The sequence below is a fragment of the Sinocyclocheilus rhinocerous genome, unplaced genomic scaffold (genome assembly GCF_001515625.1).
Source record: "Sinocyclocheilus rhinocerous isolate Xijiao unplaced genomic scaffold, SAMN03320098_v1.1 scaffold2138, whole genome shotgun sequence".
Taxonomy (NCBI): domain Eukaryota; kingdom Metazoa; phylum Chordata; class Actinopteri; order Cypriniformes; family Cyprinidae; genus Sinocyclocheilus; species Sinocyclocheilus rhinocerous.
In genome coordinates this window covers 97,155-117,701 of record NW_015656024.1, presented here as the reverse complement: position 1 = coordinate 117,701, position 20,547 = coordinate 97,155, and the positions used below count along the sequence as shown (strand labels likewise).

Genomic DNA, 20,547 nt, shown 5'->3' with positions numbered 1-20,547 from the left:
AAATATTTTGTAACATTATAAATGTCTTTACTGTCACTTTTGATCAATTTAATGCAGCAATTTATTCCTGAGTAAAAGTTCACTGACAATAATTTGTTGTAGAATTTAATTTGCACTTTGGAATTTGCTAGTTAATTTCACAAATATTGAATGTTAAATTAAAGGGTTAATCCACCCCAAAATGAAAATTTTGTCATTAATCACTTACCCCCATCTCGTTCCAAACCCGTAAAAGCTTCGTTCGTCTTCGGAACACAATTTAAGATATTTTGGATGAAAACCGGGAGGCTTGTGACTGTCCCATTGACTGCCAAGTAAATTACCGTATTGACCCGAATATAAGACGATGTTTTTTTCTTGTCTCCTCTGTGTCTCTCCGCATCACCGTAGCGCCATTTTGTAGAATATCCACTGAACGCAAGCAGCGTACGCTCTTCTGTGTCAGCCGCGACACAAGGATACGTTTTCTACGTTTATTTACGCTTTGATTTGAACGAAAACAGCGCATCCATGCAGTGCGGCTGACACAGAACAGCATACGCAGTTTGCGTTCAGTGGATACTTTCCAAAATGGCGCTGCGGTGACGCGGAGGAGACGAATTGTTGAATATAGTCGTTATTTTTGTTTTCTTTGAGTACAAAAAGTATTCTCGTCGCTTCATAAAATTCAGATTGAACCACTGATGAAGATGGACTATTTTGACGATGTCTTTCATACTTTTCTGGCCTTAACAGTGTAATTTACTTGACAGTCAATGGGACAGTCACAAGCCTCCCGGTTTTCATCCAAAATATCTTAAATTGTGTTCCGAAGACGAACAAAGCTTTTACGGGTTTGGAACGACATGGGGGTAAGTGATTAATGACAAAATTTTCATTTTGGGGTGGAGTAACCCTTTAAACCTTACATTTTAAAATAAAAATAGACCGAAATAGTAGTTTATTATAAAACGTACTGCAATAATCTTTGCTTTATTTAACTTCAAAAATTGTGTCTTATTAATTTCTATCAAAATAAATAAACAAATTGCCCCCAAATTTGTTTATTGAGTCTTTCAACTGCATCACAATAGGTAAAACTGATGCATTTTGAAATTTCGAATGTTAAAGAATGTCAAATCAACTGTGGACCCCACTGACTTTCATAATATGGACAGAAAAACATTCTTCAAAATGATGACAGAAATTTAATTAATCTTTTAACTACTGAAATTTGAATTTTTTTAAGTATGTTAAGCAAATTCATCCTAGCTATATACACTGATCATGCACAGTGCTAGGTACTAAATGACAGAGGTGGAAAGAGTACTAAAATATTCCACATAAGTAAAAGTAATGAAATTTTACTTAAGTACAAGTAAAATTACCAGTCTAAAAATCTACTCAAGTAAAAGTAAAAAGAAGCTCATTTAAAATTTACTCAGAGTAAAAGTTACTTAGTTATATTTTAACAGTGGGAGGGGGGCAGAAGGGGATAAAATCTCAAACTAGTTGTTTTTAATTAAAGGAACACCTTTACAAAATAAACTGCAATAACAAAATAAAGCATGTCGACACATGACATATGTGTCATTTTAATGCAGACCATCACACTTTAAGTAGGCACAAAATGTTATATTCTGGCTAAAACAAAACAAGCTAAGAACCGTTTATAAATTTTTTAATAGCTTTTTAAGGATTAGAAAGTCAAGTCTTCACATTGGTTATTTCAGTAGCATGAGAAACAAAACCATTTTTTATTATAAATTAAACAAAGAAAGCAAACAAATGACACTAAAGCGGTCCATGACTTTAGTCTAATGCGAGCTATGCACTTTCGCAAAAACTCCCATAGTCATTGAAGCAAATCAATGGCTTACATTTATTTTGCACTTTGTTGTTTATGATTATGACAGAATTCGCGAATGCAGATACAGAATGCACACTTGAACAACTCCGCCGTATAATCCCATTCAAATCTATAAACAAGTTACAGGTCATAAGTAATCTAAAAGTAATCCAAAAGTAATCAGAATACAGTAATCTAAAATACATTACTGACTTTTTCCTCATGTAATTTGTAATCAGTAACAGACAACAATTTGTAAGTAATCCACACTGATAAGGTTTTTGCATTCTTGTATACAGTATGTATCTGACCTGAGATTTCTGGTTGTGAGTGTAGTTGTGTAATACAGATCCGTGAGTAGAGTTTGAACTGGAATCCAGATGAACTTGTCAATGCAACAAGTCCCAAGGTCAATAAATGTTCATTTAGACAACATATCATTCTTTCTTCATGCAAAGTTTTGCCGTCTTTGTGAAATCGATAGCTGCAGCCTAAGGGGACACTCCAGTCTGAGCGCCACACGGAAATCTGCTCCATGATTTAGCGGCGTCTCAACCTCAGGGGAAGTGGTTTACTTTGCTTGGCTCCTGTTGAGCTTTGACTGGATGCTGGCCAGCAAGGGGAGTAAAGTTTGCCTCTCGGGTTGCTCCTGCAAACACAGCCCTGGCTTTGATTTCATAGCTCCTTCTCGTTAGCCCTATCGGGGATCAAATGGAGGTGGTGGGGGGTTGTGGGGGAGTCGTGATCTCTCAATAAATATAAATGCTGATACCACCTTGGAAAAGCCTCGTGTCTACTAAAAGATCAAAGTTAATGCTCAGTGTGAGGGTGGTGGAGTCATTCAAACCGACGGATGCATTGCAGAGCCTTTCTGCAGGATTTGTAGTGGGTGTGATTCATTCCTCTCAGCTTTAGGCCTTTTCCATGTTGTCTTGTCAACCCTTTGTCCAGCAGCCTGTCTTTATTGTCACTAGTACGCTATAGTTTCAACTTGTTAAATTAGGCAAATTGTTAAATTAGGCAAAAAAAAAAACCTTGATATTTTCAAGAGTCATATTCTTTTTTTCCAGCCCCAAAAATGATTATGTATAAAGACAATTAAATCTATTTAGGGACAGTTATGTTTTTTTTTTGTTTTTTGTTTTTTTATGGCATTACTTTCATGATATTTAAGTACATTCTCTCTCAATACCATAATGCACTTCTATAATTCTCATTACTCTAATGCAAAAAAATAGTTTAATATTTACTATTTATTATATTGTTATATTTTATTTTAATATATATATATATATATATATATATATATGCAAACATAATTGTATTAAAGTATATTTTTAAATTCTTTTATTTTCATTTCATAAAGCTAAAATAGTATTTGAATATATGTATTATTTATTATATTATTTAAATAATTTTTTTTGTCATTTATTTCATTATTAATATTTACAATGAATATATTACATTTAAAATACCAAATAATATTGTGTTTTGAATTACCCATTACATTGTGTTGTATTTTACAATTAAAGAAAATGTTGTTAAACTTAACAGAAAATGTCCTGGCAGAAAATTACAGCATTTAAAATATATAAATGTGATTTTTTTTTTCTTACACTACATCATCAGCATTGAAAAAAATGTACAAAAATAAAAACTCAAAACACGTATTATGATAATGAATTAACAACAATTTTACAAATGCATTGCGGTCCTAAAAATAGGCTTCATTTTCTTGTTGTTTTGGGTTTAAATAATGACCTTAATGTGTGTTTTGATGAGATTCATCCATCAAGATAATTTACTAACAAGATAATTGAGCATTAATCATTCTCTCCCCAATTTGGTTTCAATGAACTACATTTTCAGTCAACAGACGAGGAGAGAAATAGGGAATGAGTTTTTGAGTCCCTCCCACTAAGCTCCCCTGGGTCTGAGGCTCATTGACACATCAGCACAGAGAGAGAGAGAGAGAGAGAGAGAGAGAGAGAGACTGGCAGACAGACTGCACAATAGGTGAGTTTGGAGACCGAGCCGGTGACACAATGGAAAGGACTATGAAGCGAAGAGTGAGCTATTAATCCATTAATCTTTTAACTACTGAAATTTGAATTTTTTTAAGTATGTTAAGCAAATTCATCCTAGCTATATACACTGATCATGCACAGTGCTAGGTACTAAATGACAGAGGTGGAAAGAGTACTAAAATATTCCACATAAGTAAAAGTAATGAAATTTTACTTAAGTACAAGTAAAATTACCAGTCTAAAAATCTACTCAAGTAAAAGTAAAAAGAAGCTCATTTAAAATTTACTCAGAGTAAAAGTTACTTAGTTATATTTTAACAGTGGGAGGGGGGCAGAAGGGGATAAAATCTCAAACTAGTTGTTTTTAATTAAAGGAACACCTTTACAAAATAAACTGCAATAACAAAATAAAGCATGTCGACACATGACATATGTGTCATTTTAATGCAGACCATCACACTTTAAGTAGGCACAAAATGTTATATTCTGGCTAAAACAAAACAAGCTAAGAACCGTTTATAAATTTTTTAATAGCTTTTTAAGGATTAGAAAGTCAAGTCTTCACATTGGTTATTTCAGTAGCATGAGAAACAAAACCATTTTTTATTATAAATTAAACAAAGAAAGCAAACAAATGACACTAAAGCGGTCCATGACTTTAGTCTAATGCGAGCTATGCACTTTCGCAAAAACTCCCATAGTCATTGAAGCAAATCAATGGCTTACATTTATTTTGCACTTTGTTGTTTATGATTATGACAGAATTCGCGAATGCAGATACAGAATTCAGTCAGTGAGTGCGCACACTTGAACAACTCCGCCGTATAATCCCATTCAAATCTATAAACAAGTTACAGGTCATAAGTAATCTAAAAGTAATCCAAAAGTAATCAGAATACAGTAATCTAAAATACATTACTGACTTTAATTTTTCCTCATGTAATTTGTAATCAGTAACAGACAACAATTTGTAAGTAATCCACACTGATAAGGTTTTTGCATTCTTGTATACAGTATGTATCTGACCTGAGATTTCTGGTTGTGAGTGTAGTTGTGTAATACAGATCCGTGAGTAGAGTTTGAACTGGAATCCAGATGAACTTGTCAATGCAACAAGTCCCAAGGTCAATAAATGTTCATTTAGACAACATATCATTCTTTCTTCATGCAAAGTTTTGCCGTCTTTGTGAAATCGATAGCTGCAGCCTAAGGGGACACTCCAGTCTGAGCGCCACACGGAAATCTGCTCCATGATTTAGCGGCGTCTCAACCTCAGGGGAAGTGGTTTACTTTGCTTGGCTCCTGTTGAGCTTTGACTGGATGCTGGCCAGCAAGGGGAGTAAAGTTTGCCTCTCGGGTTGCTCCTGCAAACACAGCCCTGGCTTTGATTTCATAGCTCCTTCTCGTTAGCCCTATCGGGGATCAAATGGAGGTGGTGGGGGGTTGTGGGGGAGTCGTGATCTCTCAATAAATATAAATGCTGATACCACCTTGGAAAAGCCTCGTGTCTACTAAAAGATCAAAGTTAATGCTCAGTGTGAGGGTGGTGGAGTCATTCAAACCGACGGATGCATTGCAGAGCCTTTCTGCAGGATTTGTAGTGGGTGTGATTCATTCCTCTCAGCTTTAGGCCTTTTCCATGTTGTCTTGTCAACCCTTTGTCCAGCAGCCTGTCTTTATTGTCACTAGTACGCTATAGTTTCAACTTGTTAAATTAGGCAAATTGTTAAATTAGGCAAAAAAAAAAACCTTGATATTTTCAAGAGTCATATTCTTTTTTTCCAGCCCCAAAAATGATTATGTATAAAGACAATTAAATCTATTTAGGGACAGTTATGGTTTTTTTTAAAAAAAATTTTTTTTTATGGCATTACTTTCATGATATTTAAGTACATTCTCTCTCAATACCATAATGCACTTCTATAATTCTCATTACTCTAATGCAAAAAAATAGTTTAATATTTACTATTTATTATATTGTTATATTTTATTTTAATATATATATATATATATATATATATATATGCAAACATAATTGTATTAAAGTATATTTTTAAATTCTTTTATTTTCATTTCATAAAGCTAAAATAGTATTTGAATATATGTATTATTTATTATATTATTTAAATAATTTTTTTTGTCATTTATTTCATTATTAATATTTACAATGAATATATTACATTTAAAATACCAAATAATATTGTGTTTTGAATTACCCATTACATTGTGTTGTATTTTACAATTAAAGAAAATGTTGTTAAACTTAACAGAAAATGTCCTGGCAGAAAATTACAGCATTTAAAATATATAAATGTGATTTTTTTTTTCTTACACTACATCATCAGCATTGAAAAAAATGTACAAAAATAAAAACTCAAAACACGTATTATGATAATGAATTAACAACAATTTTACAAATGCATTGCGGTCCTAAAAATAGGCTTCATTTTCTTGTTGTTTTGGGTTTAAATAATGACCTTAATGTGTGTTTTGATGAGATTCATCCATCAAGATAATTTACTAACAAGATAATTGAGCATTAATCATTCTCTCCCCAATTTGGTTTCAATGAACTACATTTTCAGTCAACAGAAGAGGAGAGAAATAGGGAATGAGTTTTTGAGTCCCTCCCACTAAGCTCCCCTGGGTCTGAGGCTCATTGACACATCAGCACAGAGAGAGAGAGAGAGAGAGAGAGAGAGAGAGAGACTGGCAGACAGACTGCACAATAGGTGAGTTTGGAGACCGAGCCGGTGACACAATGGAAAGGACTATGAAGCGAAGAGTGAGCTATTAATCCAGCTACTATCAGTGCAGAATGACTACATCAGCAGCACTCAGCCCACCATGAAAGATCACTGCTCCTCTATCTGCACCGCTCCCGCCGGACCACCTTTTCTGGCCATGCAGCAGAGGCTGGATCCTGAATGCATATCCGTGTGTCTCTTACCAGATGAATCCTACCAGAAGCTGGCCGTGGAGACCATGGAGGAGCTAGACTGGTGCCTGGACCAGCTGGAGACCATCCAGACGTACCGCTCCGTCAGTGACATGGCCTCCAACAAGGTGAGACGGCAGCTCGTCTACTCCCACTTTACCTCAGCATTGCTGGAAACAGCGGGGCATCTTTATGCATGTTTTCAGAGAAATTCACATTTCAATACTCTTAGAAATGAAGGTTCTTTATTGGCGCTGACGGTTCCATTTAGAACCTTTAACATCCATGGAATCTCTCCATTGCACAAAAGCTTCTTTATAGTGGAAAAAAAGTTCTTTAGATGTTCTTCACACTAAGAAAAATGGTTCTTTTAGAAACTGTTCATTGAAAGGTGTTTTTCTACGGCATTGCTGCAAAACCAGTCTTAAGTCACTGAGGTATATTTGTAGCAATAGCCAAAAATACATTGTATGGGTCAGAATTATTGATTTTTCTTTTATGCCAAAAATCTTTAGGATATTAAGTAAAGATCATGTTCCATGAAGATATTTTGTAAATTTCCTACAGTCAATTATATTTAAATTATATTTATTTATATTATATCAAAACTTTTGATTAATGATTTTTGATTAGTAATATGCATTCTTCATTTGGACAACTTTAAAGGCGATTTTCTCAATATTTTATTTTTTTTGCACCCTCAGATTCCAGATTTTCAAATAGTTGTATCTCAGCCAAATATTGTCCTATCCTAACAAACCATACATCAATGGAAAGCTTATTTATTCAGCTTTCATATGATGCATAAATCTCAATTTAAAAAAATTGACCCTTATGACTGGTTTTGTGGTCCAGGGTCACATTTTTATAAATGTACTGCAAAGTTTGTTTGTCTGAGATTTTTCAGTTTGTGTTAGAAGAGTAGTTTTTATTGCGTTCCACATTCACGTGTTATTTCAAAGCCTAGCAAGTCAAAGTTTTGTTTGAATAACACATTTTCCACTCTATTGTGGCATTTTACAAACACTGCTTATGGCAATAGTCCATACAAAAATGATCATTCTGTCATCATTCACTCACCCTCGTGTCATTGCAAACCTCTGTGCAAACAAAAGAAGATATTTTGAGGAATGTTTGCAGTCAAACTGTTTTGGTCCCCATTGACTTCCATTGTGTTTTTTATTCATACATTGCAAGTCTATGGAAACCAGAACTGTTTAGTTAACAACATTCTACAAAATATCATCTTTTGTGTCCAGCAGAAGAAAGAAATTCATACAGGTTTGTAATGAAATGAGTGTGAGTAAATTATGTCAGAATTTTTCTTAAACTAAACTATCGCTTTGAGTATCTTTTATGATGGTTTATTAGTTTTTAGTGCTGATGCATGAATATAGGTCATGTAGAACAGAGTCTATGAGGTTTATATGAATGATGAGATGTTGATGTGAGATCTACAGATATTGCCACATTTATATGTCAACAGTAAAGCATGCAATGACAACTTGACTGATTATTACCCAAAGAATTACAGAAGAAACATTAATATAATATCTTAGTCCCAGTTTGTTGTCTTGGTGAAAGGCAGTTGGCCCAAGCAATTATTTTATCTTTTTTAGCATATTTGATCTCTCACAAGAATTAAACTCTGTATGTGTGGGTGGTTATGGATTCAGTGGATTTACTGGAATCAGTGTTGAAAGGAAACTGTTGAAACACTCATTACTTAGAGTGAAAAACTAAATGATTAAACCCTTTTTTCACGCAGGCATTATTTGAGTACACTGCCACTGGCCTCTTTGTCAGCTGTGACCTCATTGCTTTGTTTACCCTGATACCTAATCAGATGTAGATAGTAACAGAGGACACACATTACCTCACTGACATCCAAGCATTACACTGCATTTTATCATATAATGCAGTTATTAATTATATTTCACATTGTAGAATTATAGCTGTAGCATAATGATATTTACAAAAAATATATAAGTGATATTATTTAATATGTAAAATGCTTTTTTGAAGGTGTAAATAAAGCAAAGAATATTATAGTATGCTTTACAGGAAAAAAAATATGTCAGTGTTTCTACTTTTTTTCTACTAACACAATTTCACATTTAATTCAATATTACTTGCCATTTCTTTGTAATTATTTATGAAATATACTATTCTAAACTGTACACCAATTTTATTTCAGTGTATATATGATATATACAGTTATTTTTAAATATGAGATAAAGGATAAAAGTAACAAAGAATAATTTTATTTTTAAAAATCACTTTGCCTTGGCGGATTTAGATACAATATAAAACTGATGCCTGATATATATTTCATAATACACAGAATAAAATAATTTACAGAATCAAATTATATTTCATTCTATTTAACTTTCTGTAATATTTGCTATACATATATACATATACAGTATATATATATATATATATATATATATATATATATACATACACACACACACACACACGCACATATATATATATATATAAGGTTCATTATATTTAAAGTTATTATAAATAGGCAAATATCATTTATTGACTAAATTATTTCTATGTATTATTGTTAATATATACTAATTCTATATATACTAACTAATGCTGTAAAATATACATGAGAGTCAGTTGGTACTACATTACTATAATATTGAGGGTTAAACCTAACTGATTTAAATTACACTTAATGACGTTTTTATAATAAAAGTTACAATTACATAATAATATTTCTACTTCATTTTTTTTTACATTTAAATGTTGGCTGTCATAAAAAAATATAAATTAAACATTGAAGAAAAGTAAAAAATTATAATAAATTTATATGGTGCATATATTTAGCAAAATGCCCCTCTGTACAGTTTAATTTTCTAGCTGACTAATGAGTTTATGGTCACCGAATATGTTTTTTTCTGAGGTGACGTTACGTGACATTTTTACAAGCCGTTATATCAAAGTCCCTTTAAGGCAAGTCATGTCACTCGGCGGCCATCTTTGAAACGCCTCTCAGGCATGCAAGTGCAGCTCCTATCACTTTGAATGGGGAAACATCAAATTCTCAAAAACTGTTCGCCAAGCTTACGATTAAATTTCATATTTGAAATCACCAATGAAACAACTGTGTCATAAATGTTGTTTATTTTGCTCAAATAGCGTTAAAAAAGCGTATTTTTCAGGCTAGATCAGCCAGTGCGCATGCGCAGTCCTAAGCGCACGTCTCAGAACGCTGACTGTTTCTATAGCAACCGGGACTTCTAACGGCAGCTGCAGTGACGCGCTGACTTTACCGATTAGTGATTGGTTCTTTTGCTGAGAATGCGGGGCTTCGTTCGATGGAGTGGCCATATTGAGTGTTGCATTTTTCCTCATTCAAAAGTATACGAGTGACACTTCTTGGGTATTCTATAGTCTTTGGTTATATATATCTTTGCGCAGCTGAAACACTAACTGAGCGATTACATGAGACAGGATATGGATTGTAAAGTTGTACTCTTTCTTTTAATATACCTTCGGATGTTTAGGCATGTTTATTTTGTGCTGAAGCTGGTATTAATGTGGAGGAGATGATCAGTTCAAGTGTGCTACACGCTGCGGCGTCTGTTGAACTGAGGCGCTACAGCGATCTGTCACTCACCATTAAACAGCGCCAAAACGGCATTTATTACTGCAATACAATGGACAGAATTTTAAATCTGAGACTTTGTTTCATATTTGAAGTACCAAAACACAATGCTTATTGAGATATAGCGGATGGGAAGTGCCCTTCAACGTTCCGTCCATTAACTGAAAACAGGCTAGACTAATCGATTCTTGGGATTTAAGAATCGATATCGTTTCGTAAAAATGAGAATAGATTAAAATCGAGATATCGATATTTTTAGCCTAATACCTAATGTTATAGCTGTCAGTTTAATGCGTTAACTTAATTAATTAGTTATGAAAAAATAACACGATTAAAATATTTTAACGCAGTTAACGCACATATTTATATCGTATGATAAGTGATATCACACAAGCAGCGAGAGCAATATCACACGAGAACTGTTGTGCATCTCCGCGCAACACTTTCTGAATGAATCCTCGTATTGAACGAATCGTGTGAACCAATGTTTCAATAGTCTATTCATAAAGTGAACCGCTTACTTCTTTCCTAAATGAATCAGCCGTTTGAACGAATCGACTCATAAAGACATTTAGCGCCACCTGCTGGTAGTTTTAGTTTCTTCTTTAGAGTATCATTTCATTTATTAAAAAATAAATAAATAAATAAAAAACATTAAAGGGATAGTTCACCAAAAATAAATAAATAATAATTTTGTCATCATTTATTCACCCTCATGTTTTTTCAAACATGATTGACTTACTTTTGCACAACATAAAAGAAGGTATTTTGGTTACCAGTAACTTTCAATGCATGAACAAAAAATACTGAGATGTTTCTCAAATTATCTTCTTGTTCCATACTTACTGTTAGGCCATTGTAGCTTAAACATTTAACACAATAATAGCTTTAAATGATCTTCTGTGGGTATTTTCACAGCCAAATTTAGTTTGCGATTAATTCGTTTAATTAAAAGTTTAATCGACTGACAACCCTAATATATATATATATATATATCATTTACAGAATTAAAAAAAAATTCTAGGTGTATAGGTGATTATTTAAAAATAATTTATTATTGTTGGTTTATTATTTATAGTTAAATCTTTCTTTGAACCGGAAAGGTGACACATAATGAAATGCAGATACGTTGTGCAAGTCTTCAATTCACGTCATTATCTATGAAAGACAAAAGCCTGAGTCTTCTTGTCATGCCTTTGAAGTTGTGTGAGTAGTAATTGAGCGAGTTCCACCCGTGTGTGCAGTCAGAACATGAGTAGCGCGGTACCTGCGGCTGCAGACAGAGAGAGGGAGGCGCTGAGAGTCGTGAGGGAGGAGAGGTGAATCACTCAGCACTTAGTCGAAAGCATTTCCTGACACCCGTCAAAGTGAGCTCACAGGTACTGCCTTGCCACATGCTCACCAACAGTGCACAAACACCATCGCTGCAACAATGGGACTATGCTACTCAGAGAAAAGGAGAAAGTTTGGTGTGCTAAAAAGCTGGAGAGAGGTGAGTTAGTGCTAGGGTTTTTTTGAACAAATTCTGGCTTTGCTTTGAGGTTTAATGCTGAAGGAACTGATTCGTCTGTTATTGGAGATTGGTTGTCCTCTTTTGTTTAAGGGATTGGCTTATGCTTTATGTTGTTATAAGAAATGAGAACATGAGCTCAGAATTGTCTTTTATATTTGGAAGTTTGAATATGTTTAGATGTGTGCAAAAATTAAAATACATTAGGGAGAAAAATGGGAATAGCACAGCAGTTTGACTTTCTCAATTTTTATTTTTATTATAACTTTTATTAGAATTTATTTTACAACTGCACTTTTCATTTTAAGGTTAAATTTAAATAATTCATTGATACTACTCTTTTTTTTTTTTTTTTAATATATAAATTTATTTTTTTTTTAAATGTAAAACTATTTATTATTTTAAAATAATATCCTGTACTATAAAATATATAATAATTTATTTTGAGGTTAAATTGAAATAATTAATTGATACTATGAATTTTTGTAAAAAAGTAATTCATTTATTTAAGAAATATTTAAAAACAGTAATATTCTGTTCTATAAAAATGTATTATATTTTATAAGAATCAATTTAAAATAAATTGGAAATTTTTTAATTATAAATACTTTTTTTTATAAGCATTTTTAGATTTGAACTATTAAAACATTTAGACTTCAGTTCAACAGTGTCTAATATCAGCTGAAGTGCACTTGCATTGCATTTATGCATTCAACAGAAGCTTTTATCCAATGCAACTTGCAAGACATATATTTTAGAAATTTTGCATTCCCTGGGGGAAAAATATTTGCTCGATTGAGTAAAAACAGGCTGCTGCAAAACCATGTTCATAACTTCCCAGTAGAAAAACATATTGCGGAAATACAGATAGGAACAAATATGTCACTTGGTATTAAATGTGGAGGATGTGCAGGACTGATTAATAGGCTAATTGTATTATTTGTGTGTGTGCGTGTTGACTGCATGTTACTTTAGTCTGACTGTTTTTTTGCTCGGATATGGTATAGATAGAACTATAACTAAAGGTGCTTCTAGCATGTATGGATATAAAAAAAATAAAAACATGCATATAAATGTAGATAAATTGAAATTGTTAGTCCAGCAAGTAAAAAAGGGTTTTGTGTGTTTACATATGTCCGTCTTTGGTGCAGCAGTGGATGTGGAGTGTAAAAACAGGAGAGAGAGAGAGAGAGAGAGAGAGAGAGAGAGAGAGACAAAGATAGATAGAGAGAAGAAGGAGGAGGAGGAGGGTGAAAGGGAGACCGAGAGAGAAACAAGACTTAGTGTTGGAGACACACCGTATGACAGATGCAGCAGATCTCCTGGAATTCTGTCTGGATCTCTCCTGACGGTTGCTGTTTATCCGAGCCTGGCTGGGATGTGAAAGGGAACGCAGAGGGATGAGATGAGGAGAGACGGTGCGGAGCCGCTGGAGTCAGTGCTGGGCTTTAGTTTGAGTTCAGGGTTTAGGCGACCAACTGAAGACTCCAACATGCCTGAAGTCAACTATTTGCTCTCTGTGTCCTGGGGTTACATTAAGGTGTGTGTTTGTGAGAGAGTTATTCATTGTTTGCCATGTATTGGTCGTTTAATTTGGATGTTGCTCGAGGTTCTTGCAGTGCTTGGTTAAAACATAGTGTGAGGACTGGCAATCCGTGCAATGAGAAGTTTAGAAATATCGATAGTGTGTATGAATTTAACAAGACTTGTCTTTTGTGTGTGTTTTAGTTCAAGAGGATGTTGAATCGGGAGCTGACACATCTGTCTGAGATGAGTCGCTCTGGAAACCAGGTGTCTGAGTTCATCTCCAACACATTCTTAGGTGAGTCTGAATGCTCGTTTCATCGTCTTCATAAGACGATTCAAACGCTTGTAAGAAAACATGACTGATAGTTCCTTTGTAAATGAGTGTTTAATTCAAGAAATAGATCACATACATTTTATTGCATATACGAATACAAAATAATGTTTTAATATTTTAAATAGAAAATGTAATATATTCCATGTACTAAAACCCCAGTTATTTTTGAACTCATAAAAGCAGTATGCATAATTATTGTAAATGCCTTTTAGTTGGAGTCATCCTTTCAAATACGGGCTGTTCAAAAGTTTGGGGTCAGTAGGTTTTTTAAAGTAAATCAATTAATACTTTTATTCAGAAAGGATGCAATAGATTTTGGTTTAAAAGTCAAGTAAAGAGAGTTCAGATAAAATGTATAATGTTATTAAAGATTTCTGTTTAAATAAATGCTGTTCTGCTGAACATTTTCATCGTCACAGAATCCTGAAAAAAATGTACCGTTTTCGCAAAAATATTAATCAGCACAACTGTTTTCAACACGTTTCTTGAGAATCAAATCAGCATATTAGAATGATTTCTGAAGGATCATGCAACACTGAAAACTGGAGGAATGATGCTGAAAATTCAGCTGCGCATCAAAGGAATAAATGACATTTTAAAATATATTCAAATAGAAAGCAGTTATTTTAAATTTTAATAATATTTCACAATTTTTGATTAAAGAAATGTATCCGTGGTGAGCATAAGAGACTTCTTTCAACAACAATATGCCATACTAAAAACCACGAAACTTACATATCAGACAAGATCTATTGATTGTTTCCTACAGTGTTTTTACTACAGTATACAGTGTTTCAGACTAGTGAGCTAAACTGAGAAATTTGGTGAAAGCCATACTTCAGATGGTGATAATGATAAAAGGTTGTGGATAGAGAGGTTGTCGAGCTCCTCCATGAAAACACTGATATCTAGAAAGAGGGGGTTCAATCATTGCTGAACGTCTGTGGTTCGCCTGCACCTCTGTTATTCAAACCAGTCTGATCTGGTCTGGTCTCGTCTACGCAGCGAGAGAGAGGAGGGCTGAAACTGTAGTCTGCGTCAGATGCCACAGGGTCACTGTACTCTCCTAACCCTGCCGTTTAGAGCCCTACAGCCTACACGCTTACTCACAGAGTCAGCAGCGGGGGGATTTTCAGACAAACACTCTTAATATGCAGTGTTAGCGAGAGCTCAACTCTCCTGACTGAGAAACAAGAGATGTTTGAGAGAGTGTGGTTCTGAGGGACGTCACTGGAGAAAAAAATCAAGAGATCGCTCTTTCATCTCAGGAGACTTGGATTGTTTTCTCATGCATGTTTTAAGTATCAACTTTGTCTCTGATGGTTCTCTTAAAAAAACTCAGTAGATATAACGTTACATACAACTGAGATGGGGTGGCACCAGCATACACTTAAAAATGATACTTTGGAAAAACAAAAAACTCTAATTTGTTAGTCAAATTTATTAGTTTTTCTTCAATTGTATTTCATTTTGATGTAATATTTGTCCAAATTATTTGTTTTCCCAAAGACAAAAACAGTCATACAAAGAATGTTTATTGTAAAGGCCATAATGAAGTTGTATATTTTCTTTAGACATGAGCCAAAATGTTACTTAATATAATACTTTTTTTTCTTTTTGTAACTTCATTTCACCATATTTATATTTAGTTTAGTTGATACCTTAAATTCTGATTTAGTATTTATCAAAAATATTTATTTTTCCAAAAACAAAAACATTCATACAAAGTAAAAATAAAAATAGGCTATATTTATCATAAAGACCATAATTATGTAAAGTATTTTACTATAATAATGTTACTTAATGTAGGTCAATATTATACGTTTATGCTTTTATTTCACCATAACCAAAAGCTAAATTACCTAGAATATGAACGTAGAATTTTAACTTAAGATAAAACTAAAAACATTTTGTTAGTCAATGTTTAATTTAGTTTATTTACTAGAACTAAAGGCAACTTCAGAAGACCTTGATGTTTGTTGTGATGTCTTTATTAAAACATGCATGTTATGTAATACCAAAAAAATACAATAAAAATTTATAAAATGCACAATTTCTGCAGTCAAAGCTAGCCATTATCAACAAAATTGTTTTTAAATTTTTTCTTTGGGGAGCGTTATTTGCTTTTAGACAAACTGAACAAAACAGGTTTAATCTTTTTCATTTGATTTAATTTTGTCATTTCATCTTGTTTCATTGTATATTTAGTTTTCGTATTTGCATTCCCATCAAACTGCTTAACTTGTATAACTAGTAAGACTTGTTAGCCAGTGTAACAAAGTTCGTAGTCACGGGAAGAAGGAGGCGGGAACCGGCAAACGTTTAAACAAAACTTTAATAAAATAAACAAACACAAAATGAAAGTAAAGCGGCAGCCCCTCGCGGACGACTGCTGCACACAAAACACAAAATAAAATTCAGGCCTGGTCCTCTCTCCTCTTTCACTGTCGTTGCTCCTCCTTTTATCCTTCCGGAGCTCCTCCGTGGGACTCGAGACCGGTGAGTGGCGCAGGTGTCGTGCATTAGCATTTACTCCACCGGCCTCGCTCCGTTCCCACGGCTCTTGGCCCCGCCCCTCTCGTCACAGCCAGCTTCTCCAGAGAGACTATATACTCTACTGTATATAGTCCCAGCATTAAACCAGCCTGGACCATCACTTTAGTCTAAGCTTTCTTTACATCAGGGAATATTTAGCTGTCGCATAAACTGTTGAACTTGGCAGAAAAGTTATTGTAGGTGGCTTTTACTAATATCGAACTTCATTTTGCTGACTTGAATTTACTCAGAGAGTGTGTAAAGTCATGGTATCTGTTGTGAATTGAGTGTGTGAGTGCTGAAATTAACAATCACGGGCCGAAACCTTTCCCCCTGTAGATAAACAGAATGAACTGGAGATCCCGTCGCCCACTCCAAAATCGCGGGACAGAAAGAGGAGGCAGCAGCAGCTGATGACTCAGATCAGCGGGGTGAGGAAGGTCACACAAGGCCCGGGTCTGTCCAGCAGCTGCAGTACGGCCCGCTTCGGTGTGAAAACAGATTTGGAGGACTTGCTCTCAAAGGTATAGTCATACATTACAGACCACCTGTTGCACGGAAATCGTGCACTTTTGTCGAGTTGGTACCGTAATTGGACGTATATCCTCTCTTGCCTTTTGTAGGACCTGGAGGACATCAACAAATGGGGTCTGAACATCTTTAAAGTTTCAGAGCACTCTCACCATCGGCCGCTGACCTGCATCATGTACGCCATCTTTCAGGTTAGTGAGCAAAACAAAACAAAAAAACATCTCACAAGTCCAGAGATGTGTTTTTAAAAATGAAATGTAACTAAAGCAACTTTCTTCTGTAGGAGAGAGATTTAATGAAGACATTTAAGATCCCAGTGGATACCTTTGTGACGTACATGATGACCCTTGAAGATCACTACCACGCAGACGTGGCCTATCACAACAGTCTACACGCGGCTGACGTGGCCCAGTCCACACACATCCTGCTGTCCACACCTGCACTGGATGTAAGAAACTCATATATGTCCTTGAAATGTAGTTATAATGTACTAAAGCTTTAAAGCTTTATTTATTTAGCACAGGGCTTTATAAAAAAACATATAGTTTAGTTTAGTTTAGTTTATTAATTTATAAAGCACATTTCAAAACAACAGAAGTTGCACCCAAAGTGCTGTACAGAGGTATTAAAACAAAATTAGAACAAAATTAAAACAGAAATAACACAATGGATCAAAAAACTTGGAGACAAATGTAAAAATACTGTATAATCACCCTCATATAATGAAAACAAAATGTAAAAATTAAATACAAATAAAAAATTTAAAAACTGCATATAACTAAATAAGAAAATAAATTTAAAAATTCAAATTGAAATTTAACATGAAATAAGAGATTAAAATAAAAAAATTTAAATGCATAAAAATTAGGTAATAAAATTTAAATTAACGAAAAAAGCAAATGCATAAAAACAATAGAATAAAATAGATATAAATGAAAATTGTAAATACATAAAACAAAACAAGAGAATAAAATATAAATGAAAAATGTTTTAAAACAGCATATAATAAAATAAGGGAATATGTTTTTTAAAGAATTTTTTTCATTAAAATGCTTAAAAGAAAATAAAAGAATAAAATAGAAATAAAATGCTTAATACATGATAAGAGATTAAAATACAAATAAATGGGAATAATAATGAAAATGCATAAGAGAAAAAAATAAAAGTATAAACAAAATAATTGAATAAAATAGTTGAAATACAAAACAAAATAAGAGAATAAAATGGAAACAAAATATTTTCTCCTCATTCCACATTTCCAGCCAGTCATAGCTGTTTCTGAACCCTTTGAACTGATTTGTCTCTAATTTTCCTGATGCATGACCCCTCTGATCTCTAAAGTGTTTTGTCTGCTGCTCTTTTTTGCTTTGTCTTCTTTTAACGCAAAAATGAAACCTGAAAAGACAAGCTGTCTTTTATCTGCAAAATATTTTGTTCAATTAAAGGTAAATGGCAAACAGAGTCAAAACTGAAACAGTTTCAACTTGCAGAGTTGTGTTACAATGCTTAAACTGTGTGCAGCATGCTTTACTCAGTTCAGTCATTGCAGAAATTTGATCTGGGTCGTGTAACACTGTCTTTCTCTATTATTATCCACAGGCGGTCTTTACAGACCTGGAGATCCTGGCCGCTATCTTTGCAGCAGCCATCCATGATGTGGACCACCCAGGAGTCTCAAACCAGTTCCTAATTAATACCAGTGAGTGTGTTTTTATCTAGATATAGAAGACCATGCGTGCTTATGGATCCAAACTGCTGCAGTTATTGAAACGCAAACCATATGGAAGAACAAAGACGTTTCATGTCTCTCATAAACATGCCTGTCTTTACTGCAGACTCCGAGCTGGCGCTCATGTACAATGATGAGTCTGTTCTGGAGAACCATCACCTAGCGGTTGGTTTCAAGCTCTTGCAAGGGGAAAACTGTGATATCTTCCAAAACCTCTCCAAGAAGCAGCGACAGACTCTGAGAAAGATGGTCATTGATATGGTAGGCATTTGTGCTCGTTGATGTTTTCATCTTTAAGCTTTTAGTGTTCAAACAACTCTCACAGAAGTTACTTTCAAACCAAGCAGCTTTTTGTTGGTCAAAATTCGAACACGAGGAAAATCTGTGTGGGCAACTTTTTCGCTCTCACACGAAATCATGCGTATTTGAAATTTCGTCGAGTAGGAGTGTTTGTTTCCAAACCTGAAGCATTTTCTCACTTAGTTTGGTTCGTTTAGGCATAGATCAACGTAGCAATTGTGCTTGAATTCACGCCAAAATAACAGTCTGAGATTGCCTGAACTCTAGAGAAGACTGTTTGTGGTGAGAAATGCTACCTAGACTCATTGCAAATACATGGCTCTACCTACATTTCTGCAAACTCAAAAAACATTCCTATACTTACAAATCACTGCAGTTTCCAGTTGAAATGAACACTAGAGGCGGTAAGACTCAGACAACTTGTATTAATTTTCACACAAATTATGATTTACAGGGCCAAAGTTTTAAGAAACCCTAATTTTTTGCACGATATTATGTTATGATAGCAAAAACCATTTTAAAAACCGATACTTTTGAACGTTAGTATCACATATACAGCTTCATATGTATGGGTTTTCTAACACAGTAGTTTTGCTTGGTAGCTCATGCGTTGCACTTGAGAGTTGAAGCACTCCGGTACAAATCCTATAAAACTACGCTTTAACAAAGCAGCTCAAAGCAGAGTATATAAAAGTTAAAATACCACAATTGCATCAGTGAATGTGTTTTTATATCACTTTTGCTTTCGTTAACACTATCGGGTGGGTTTAGGGTTGGGTTTGGTGTAGGGCGTTTGTTATTTTCCAACAATTTGGCAACACTCCCCAGATATTTGAATTCTAAACCGCTGAAATACATATGTGAAGCAACGTAATAAAAACACCACAATACATGCCTGTAACAATGTAATAAAAACGTGGCCATGGTCACGTATTGAACTCGTGTTTTAGTGCCACTCAGGGTTATGAAACCCCACTGAGAAGCAGGATTAACAGCGCTTTTGTGACGTTAACCCCACATTGCGGTACCAAACTTGTATAAAACTTGTGTAGCACAGACAACTGGGTCAATATCACTGTAGGGGGCCTTTTGGTGTCCTGTACATAAATAACTAATTTGCCATGATAACTTAACATAAAAATTACATTACTTGGCTCTTTAGATACATTTTGTAGATTTTTTTTTGTTTTGTGTAAGAGGATGCGTGTTATTTTGCTATGTCCCATGCACTGCTCATTAAATTTGAATGATAGTAGAATATTGTTAAATCATAGAATTTAAAAATGTTGTTCTCCTATTAATATTTTGTTAAATAAGAGATTACTCAATTTGAGTGTATTGATCATTTGGTAATAAAAAACTATATTTATATTTAATAAAAAAGAAGAGTTTGTCCATGTCCCTTGAATGGTTGTCCACCCTGTCGTATTGGGGAATCCGCCCCTTTAAGAAAAGGCCATCCCCTTTAGTGGCATCAGGACAACAGATTTTTTGACTCTTTAGTGGCGGGAATTTCAACGGCTGAGGTGAAATTTCTTGGTGACTTTTCAATTGACAAATTTTCTTTGTATGAGTTTGCTTTGCAAAAGCTTAACATGTCCACCCTGTCGGCATAAAATATGCCAGAAGTGATTAGAATACAGTATTTTCAAAATATGTA

At 34.2% G+C, this 20,547-nt stretch overlaps 1 protein-coding gene across 2 annotated transcripts in view; it reads left to right on the top strand.

The window, feature by feature from the left end:
• Nucleotides 1-20,547, top strand: part of pde4bb (phosphodiesterase 4B, cAMP-specific b) — a 64,995-nt gene that overhangs the window by 40,321 nt on the left and 4,127 nt on the right. For both annotated transcript variants that reach the window (XM_016526641.1, XM_016526642.1), the window contains 7 exons: nt 6,809-6,921; nt 13,660-13,753; nt 16,667-16,851; nt 16,951-17,049; nt 17,142-17,306; nt 18,458-18,557; nt 18,694-18,848. In XM_016526641.1, the coding sequence (XP_016382127.1) occupies nt 6,809-6,921; nt 13,660-13,753; nt 16,667-16,851; nt 16,951-17,049; nt 17,142-17,306; nt 18,458-18,557; nt 18,694-18,848 (911 nt within the window). The remainder of the gene's footprint in view (nt 1-6,808; nt 6,922-13,659; nt 13,754-16,666; nt 16,852-16,950; nt 17,050-17,141; nt 17,307-18,457; nt 18,558-18,693; nt 18,849-20,547) is intronic.